Consider the following 8,452-nt stretch of genomic DNA (forward strand, 5'->3'; position numbering starts at 1 on the left):
GCGGGGCATTCTTCCGTTTGGGGAAAAAAAAAACCCCAAAAAAAAAAAAAAAAAAATCCTGGTAAAAGCGCACACCGGACCGCTCAGGGTAAAACACTCACAGAGTTCAGTTGATCTGTTTGGATCAGACAGATCCAACTGACTGATGAATTAGCGCAGATTTTTCTGCAGATGGGAACCAGGAGGAAGTTGTTCAGACCCCAGCGAGTGAAGTGATGCTAATTTAAGTGAAGTCGCTTAATTTAATTTATTAAAAGTTATTGGGGTGGTTTTTGTCACTACGAGAAAATGTAGATACATTTATCTGCTTAATCTGTGATGGGATCTGGATTCACGGTGAACATTAACTAAACCGCATAAAATGCGACTAAATAGCCAATGTTAATATGATTGTAATTTCACGGATAAAAATAGTACATGACCGATTTTTTTATGTTGTCGGTCAAGATAACGGATAACAAAAAAAAGTCTAGCGCCACCTGCCGCCCTGACACCAACTCACACACATCTTCATTCACAGTCTTACTTGTAAATTGATGTTTCTTTTCTCGGACGTTTTGATGTTAGCTTGTCGATGTCTCAGTTTTATTCGCTGGGAAAATCAATAAGCAGCTTGAGGTGACTCTGCTGCTCTCTAGTGGCGAGAAGCTGTAATGTTGGCTGGTAACAATCGGAATGTATTGTGGGAGATGTAGTTTGTAGTCAATTCGTGCTCAAAACCTATTTTAAGTCAATCATCGGCCTATAAAATGCTGGGGCGGGCCACATAAAATGACATGGCGGGCCACATGTGGCCCGAGGGTCTTGAGTTTGACACATGTGCTGTAGAGCATCAAGGATCATACAGTCATGTGTTAGATGATGTAGAGTTTTTAAAGGTTAGGGTCGAGGCCACAGGAGGATTTGAATGAACATACTTTTTGTAAAGACAACAGAAAACATTGTAGCACACCACAAAACAGTTCAGTTATGAAAATATTTGTTGCCATAGTGAATACTATCCATAGAAAGCTCAAATGCAGTTAGAAAAAAATAACTTATTTCTGTTATTGTGCAGAATCAATGTCAAGGAATAAGAAAAGCTAAAAAGCAAAAAAGCCACCAGGAGCTTTTCTAGTGAACAAAGAGAAAAATGTCCTGACTTCATTGATGTCTATTTCATGGAGTAATGTAGTAAATGAACTGCTTTCATCTCATCCTTTTTAGACAACATGATCAACACTGAAACAAAAATGATTATAATATGATTTTATAGCAGATAAAAGCTTTACCATGTGTCTCTGGCAATGAAATGTCACAAAGGACTTAGCATCAACTATCATCAAGCTCAATTAGTGTTTATTATTATACATTAATAATAAATTTGAAGTTTTATTGCAAGTTACTGACAAAGGAAATGTGTCTTTGCTAATCTGGTAAAAAAAAATCTGGTAAAAAAATATTAGAATATATAACTGAACAAAAATAAATTTTGTGACTAATAAATGTCAACTTTTGAGACATCAGATCCACAGCTAGAACCCCTCATGGCTCCAAGCTAATCAAATGGAAATTTTAATGCAGAAAACTTATAGATTGGACATCTAACATGGTAACATGTTTTACCAATTCAGTAATTTGTCACAAAGGGAAATTTAATAGAACGTCCAAGATAACATGTTCAACTGAACATAAAATGACTAAACTTCTTTCCTTTATATTTATATTCACAATAACTTACCAAGGGATCTGTACTTTTTGGTGTGTAAAAAAAGTCTGGATCTTTATTCATCTCCATGCTGAGATCAGGACTGATGTCAAACAGCAGCAGCTCAGTGTTTTCTCCTCCTTTATCCACACTGAACACTCCACTCCACAGGACCTGCTGACCACCTGGGACGACCGAGGAGGCCAGCAGTCTGCTGCCTTCACCTCCAGAGGAACTGAGAGTCGCTCCACGAAGAGACTTCAGAGTGTCACTTTTACTGGTTTCAGCCTGAAGCCAGATGAGACGGACTTTGTTGGTTTCACCTCCTGATGCCACGTTGGAGAACAGATACACTGTTGAGTTGATCTGGAATCCGTCCACAAAATCTACATCAGCTTCAGTTTGGATCCCAGGTTTATCACCTGACTGACCAGACCAGGAAAATATTTCCCCATGCTGTCTGTGATCTGTGTTGTGAAGGTTGATAGTCTTTAAATCAGCGCTACACCTGTCCTCCTCTGTCTTGTCTCTATGGTTCTTTATCGCTGTCAGAATGTAAGTCTCAGTCTGACCTGAATTCTTCTTCACATCCACCAGAAAGCTGACAGACCCACTGCTGCTCCTTAGAGGTCCCACCTGGATGGATTCACTGTAAACCAGCTTATTGATGTTCTTCAGGTCCAGAATCTCACAATAACCACAGTAATTGTTGGTCACACCGCAGCTGACCACTGTATCATTCCTAGCAAATGGAATTAAAATATTGACACTAAACTTTGCATTTAACAAATCCGTTTCTGAGATTCGATGAAACTCCGTAACACCCATCCCATTGTCGTCCTTCAGGATCCCTCTCTGGGTCAGGCTGTGCAGCAGAGTCAGGTCATGGCTCAGCTGGTAAAGCTTCTCCTCTGTAGCGATGTAAACAGAGTTGGTGGCCACTGCAACCTGCTGAATGTTTCCCTCAAAACTGAAACTTCCATCTTCCTTGTGACTCCACGCAGTTTTGACCCAGACAGCACAAAGCAGACCGAGCAGCAGGATCATGTTGCACCAAAGGATGCAGCAATGACTGAGACACTGAGGGACACTGATCTGTGGGTCTCTGCAGAGATGACAACTAAAGCTAAAGGTGCTAACTGTGGGAGGAACTGAGCCCACACAGCAGAACCACAAATAAAAATACATGGTTTGTCTCACGTAGTTTGTAAAGATTGGAGCACAAATATAGATTTATATCACATTGTTTTTTTGTTTGTTAAACATGGCAACTTGATGTGCATTTCTTTTAGCCCAAAGCATACTTTCAGAAATGGAGAATATAAGCAATCCTTGATATGTTGCATTTATATTTGCATTCATTTTGTCTTTGCCTTGATTTAGGTTAACAACTGTGACAATGTGTGATGTATCTCAACTTTTGCCAAGAAATGGCAGATATTAAATTACTTTTGATTAAATGCTAATTATATCAGCAAACATAGAGCATCGCTTTCCATCTTTGGCAACAGTGCCATCTAGTGTTAAATCTCGGAAGCCCACTTTAAAATAAATAAATAAATGAACAAATAAACAAATAAATAAAAAAAACGTTAAAACATGTATGTACTTATCCCAACTGGGTTTGGTTCTGAATTGTTTTCTTGTAACACCATGTCTATACACAAATAATGTCTAATGAAATAAAGAAAACTACTTTAAAAGATTTTTAATTTGTTAAATTTTTTTTTTTAATCCTGAGAAAAACAGTAGGGTATGCTTTCATTTTTAAAATATATTTTATGTAACCTACCTGGTAAGGTAGGCTAAGTTTTTAAGTTTGGTGTCTAACCAAACTTAAAAAGAAGGGAAAAAAGAGAGGAAAAAAACCCCCCAATATTGTTTACATACCAAATAGGTTGCTTACCTACGAATTCAGCAAACCCATGTTAGTGCATAGCTCTTTTTATCTGTCATATGAAGATAATTGTCTCATAAAGAATTTTTTTTTAATTAGGCTAACTCTCAGCATGTGCTGAGGAATTCCTTTGATCTTCTTATAACGCAGTTTTTACCCAGCTAGTATTGAATGTTTGGAGCACGTCAGGTGAACGTTGTCTTGAACGTCCGCTGATTACGTTTGATCTAAGTCCAAATGAAACTCCAAAGGACGTCCGGCGGACGTCCTCCGGGAGGACGTTTCCGGACTCAAAATTGACCTCTATTAGACTTTCGGTGGTGTCCGCCGAAATGTCGTAGAAATGCTAACATAGCAGCAATTTTATTGGAATGCAAGGTTTTCATGAGGAACAGTTGTCTTCCATGGGATATTAATCCAATGTTGTAACAAATTGTAGAAGAAAAGCCAAGCTGGGCCCAGACTTACGGTTTTCACATGGAACAGTTGTCTTCTGTTTTTTTTTCTTTTTCTTGCCCCAGCTAACCTAGCATACATAGTCGGAATGTCAATCACACATCTGAAAAAAATAAATTTAGAAGAAAACTGCCTTCGTTAATGAAGGCAGTAACAAAGTCAACGCAAGGAATCTGCGGCCTTCATGGGGGAATTTTACTGCCATAAGTCAAGAGCACAATTCCCAGTTAAAATTCCCTCATACCTTCACTTCCACCAAAGAGAGAGACGCTCCACAAAAAAAGGACACCTCAACGTGTGAGTTGATTTTCAGAGCAATAGTGGCGCTATTGCCAATAGGTGGAAGACCTTGCGTCTTCTTCTTCTATATTTATTGACAGTTGGCAAACAACATAAAACGGTGCATTACCGCCACCAACTGGTATGGAGTGTGGAATGTCACTCAAGTATTAAATTCTATCAAATTCTGCATTAATTTAACATAACAAAATATTATCTGATAAATGTTATTTTTGAATTATTTCTAAGTAAATCAACTAAGTCTAATGTAACTTTAAATCTATTTAATTTTTGAATCAACTTGTCTTTCTTCCACATACTTTTGACGGAATAACATAACATGATCTATTGTCTCATCAACTCCACAATAGTCACATTTACCTTGGCAATGTTTCCCTAAAATAAGCAGAGCGCTATTTAGTCCATTGGGCCCCAAATCTAATACGACAAATAATTGTCTCCTCTCTCCTCGGCCTCCCTGTCTTTCTCATTTCTCCAGTCGTCTTTTGGATGCTATAAAACCAACGTCCCTTTCTTTTCTGTCTCCCATTGCTTTTGCCATTTTTCTTTAATTTTCTGCTTAATTAACATTTTCATTTCTGTAAATTAACAAATAAATCCGCTGATGAGTTTCTAGCAGCCTCCTTTGCAGCTATTTCTGGCATTTTGTTTCCTTCAACACCATAGAGAGCTGGCGTACATAAAGAGTTAATTATTAAAAACATTATATGTATTTTGTATGTATTTGTTGAATTTCTATGAAAAATATCTGACCTGATTTCTGAATGTCTGCATTTTAAACTGACTAATGACGAGCAGGAATCTGAATAAATTATTGATCTCATTGGTCCCTATTTGATACATTTTTGGTCGCATCTGAGAAAATTTGAACATACTTGTAATAGTTATATAATTTGTACCACATGTGAATTTAAAATTAACTACTTATTCCCATTTCTCCTTTTCTTGGGCTGGATGATCCAATCTATGACCTCTTAAATTAACCCAATAATTTAATGTTCATTGTTCTCTTCTAATTTTAAGTGACATTTCTCCCATTTCTACCAATAATGATGCTGTTGGAGTTGACCTAATTGCACTTGTACAGAGTTGCAATGCTTGATATTGACCACAATCTATTGTAAATCTTTTGTGAAGTAGTATCTGCAGCTGAATTACAAACAATGCTTTCATAGTCTGCCACCTTGTGTCTAATCTGGGAAGCTACTCTGAAATTTGATAGGAGGAATACCTAAAATCAACTGTTACAACATGAAAGTCACATCTTGGTACTTCAGTATAAATAAACCCATCATACAGTTACAGAAAATATTGATTTTCTTCATCGAGAGACAAAAGGAGACAATTTGTGTCACTAAATCATAATTAAGGTTGGTACATATGCTATTATGAGTCAAAGATAGTAGAGCTATTATAAAATGTTTATAAAAAATATACAAAGGCTTTAATGAAAAAAGAGGAAAATTAAACTGGGATATTTTATCCCAAATTGTGCTATGAATTCTTTCATTGTTTATATCACATAATAATAATAATAATAATAATAATAATAATAAAAACTGGTTTAAAAGTGTGCAATCTTTTTGCTATTGTCTATGTCAGTTTATCCTGAAACCAGTTCAGAGGAACTTTGTCTTGGCTCTACATTTTCAGAGACAGACTCAAAGGTTATACATTAGAACTGCTTAATGGAAAAAGAAAATAATAAAGACAAATGAATGTTATAAACAAAGTTTTTTAAGTTGATGTACTTGATATGACTTGAAGATGACTACACATTTGCGTTTGTGCACAGATGTCCATGTTTTGTTTTCTTGACGCTCTTGACTTAAAGACACAAATGTAATCGTATGAAAACACAGTTGTGGATCCATTTTGAATCACTTTAAAAGCGAGTTAATATCTAAAATTGTGGTGTGCGCTCATTTCCTTCCTCTCTCAGCACATCGTTCAGCAAAGACGTAGCGCTTTCAGCCACATCTCTGTCGACACAGAGACCACAGTGTCTACAGTCCATCAGTGTCTCACTGTCTCAGTCAGAGCTGCCTCCTTTGGTACAAGATGATCTTTCTGCTCGGTCTGCTTTGCTCCATCTGGGGAGAACCTGTAAGAGGTTTCAACTTTACAGAGGATCTCCGTCAGCTCGCTGTGGGTAACAGCTCTGTTTACATCGCTACAGAGGAGAATCTTTACCAGCTGAGCCATGACCTGACTCTGATCTACAGCCTGACCCAGAGAGGGATCTTAAAGAGAGGGGACCAACCGGACAAAGAGGAGTTTTACAGAGACCCCATGAAGAAGGCCTGGAACACAACTTTCAGAGTTAATGTTTTATTACCATTTGTTAAGAATGACACATTGATCAGCTGTGGTGTGACGGACAAACTCTGTGGTTTCTGTGAAGTTCTGGACCTGAAGAACATCAATAAGCTGGTTTACAGTGAATCCATCGAGGTGGGACCTCAGAGGAGCAGCAGTGGGTCTGTCAGCTTTCTGGTGGATGTGAAGAAGAATTCAGGTCAGACTGAGACTTACATTCTGACAGCGATAAAGAAACAAACAGACAAGACAGAGTGTAGCGCTGATTTAAAGACTATCAACCTTCACAACACAGATCACAGACAGCATGGGGAAATATTTTCCTGGTCTGGTCAGTCAGGTGATAAACCTGGGATCCAAACTGAAGCTGATGTAGATTTTGTGGACGGATTCCAGATCAACTCAACAGTGTATCTGTTCTCCAACGTGGCATCAGGAGGTGAAACCAACAAAGTCCGTCTCATCTGGCTTCAGGCTGAAACCAACAAAACTCACACTCTGAAGTCTCTTCGTGGAGCGACTCTCAGTTCCTCTGGAGGTGAAGGCAGCAGACTGCTGGCCTCCTCGGTCGTCCCAGGTGGTCAGCAGGTCCTGTGGAGTGGAGTGTTCAGTGTGGATAAAGGAGGAGAAAACACTGAGCTGCTGCTGTTTGACATCAGTCCTGATCTCAGCAGGGAGATGAATAAAGATCCAGACTTTTATATATCAGTGAACAAGCCAAACAACCCAGTAAGTCGCTGTATTAAACATAAACTACTTTCAGTGTTGATGTTTCATGTCTTGTTTTACTGAGTCCTGGATGAGAATCTTCAGCAGAGTTTTGCATGATTCAAATAAGACAGAGAATGTTCAATAAGTGGAAAGGTTGGGTAATTTATATTTATAATGTAAAGGTTGGTATGGCTTCATGGATCAGTGCATTTCTTTTTCACTTTTGAATAATTTTAAATAAACTGTTATTGTGTTCAGTTTTTACCTTAATTTAAACCATTTTCAAAAATTTTTAACTTTACCATCTTTATGAACTTTGGCAGTGTCTACATGTTTGTGTTTGTTTAGTTTTCTGAGTGTCATTTTAGATATAAAATATAGTCATTCAAAGCCAGCTTATTAGAATCTGTCCCAAACCCTCTGTATAAATCTTCCCTAAGTTTACAATTCAAAGAACAAGACAAAATGTTGAAACGATTCTCTCTGTTCCTCAGTCAGTTCGGCTCCTGAAACCAAAGGTTGTGCTTTTGAAGCAGAACTTCATGAGTTCTGTTCTGGCCGTCAGGCTGAACAACTGGATGGTTTTCTTCATTGGAACAGCAGATGGACAGCTCATCAAGGTGGGTGGGAAACTAACAACTGGAGGAAAAAAACTGTTTTAGCAAAACAAGTAGCAAACAGAATTTTATGAATCATTTATGAACACCATAACTATGTCACTGTGAAGATGACAGGGTTTAACCTGGACAAACCCCACAGAGGACCAGGGATGTTATTTAAATAGAAACACAATCCAACAAGCTCTTTGTTCTTTAAGAGCGTCTTTCAAATTTGAAAATTATTATGCTAATTGTTATACAGCCTCAGAAAGAGATGATTCAAAATTAAAATAGAATATGCAAATGTCAGATTTCTTTTGGCTTTTTGCATAGGAATTCCATTCAACCCTGTTTCTTTAATACATCCTGTATCTCTAACCTACACTGTTGTTGTTGTCATCAGCTTTCTGTGGACAGGAAGTACCAGCCCTCCTGTCCACAGATCCTCCTCAGAACCAGTGGAGACAACAAAGTGTTTCCAAA

At 37.9% G+C, this 8,452-nt stretch overlaps 2 protein-coding genes across 2 annotated transcripts in view; one reads left to right on the plus strand and one right to left on the minus strand.

Annotated features, from left to right (window-relative positions):
* LOC106936871 (plexin-C1-like) overlaps positions 1-3,396 on the minus strand; it is a 17,413-nt gene extending 14,017 nt beyond the window's left edge. The window contains exon 1 of the mRNA XM_015018107.1: positions 1,721-3,396. Coding sequence (XP_014873593.1) covers positions 1,721-2,875 — 1,155 coding nt within the window. The 5' untranslated portion in view covers positions 2,876-3,396. The remainder of the gene's footprint in view (positions 1-1,720) is intronic.
* A 3,005-nt stretch (positions 3,397-6,401) lies between these two features.
* Positions 6,402-8,452, plus strand: part of plxnc1 (plexin C1) — a 33,747-nt gene continuing 31,696 nt past the window's right edge. The window contains exon 1 of the mRNA XM_015018112.1: positions 6,402-6,453. Within this exon, the coding sequence (XP_014873598.1) occupies positions 6,402-6,453 (52 nt within the window). The remainder of the gene's footprint in view (positions 6,454-8,452) is intronic.

This window comes from Poecilia latipinna, unplaced genomic scaffold (assembly GCF_001443285.1).
Source record: "Poecilia latipinna isolate Pla-1442-1.1 unplaced genomic scaffold, P_latipinna-1.0 Scaffold2233, whole genome shotgun sequence".
NCBI lineage: Eukaryota > Metazoa > Chordata > Actinopteri > Cyprinodontiformes > Poeciliidae > Poecilia > Poecilia latipinna.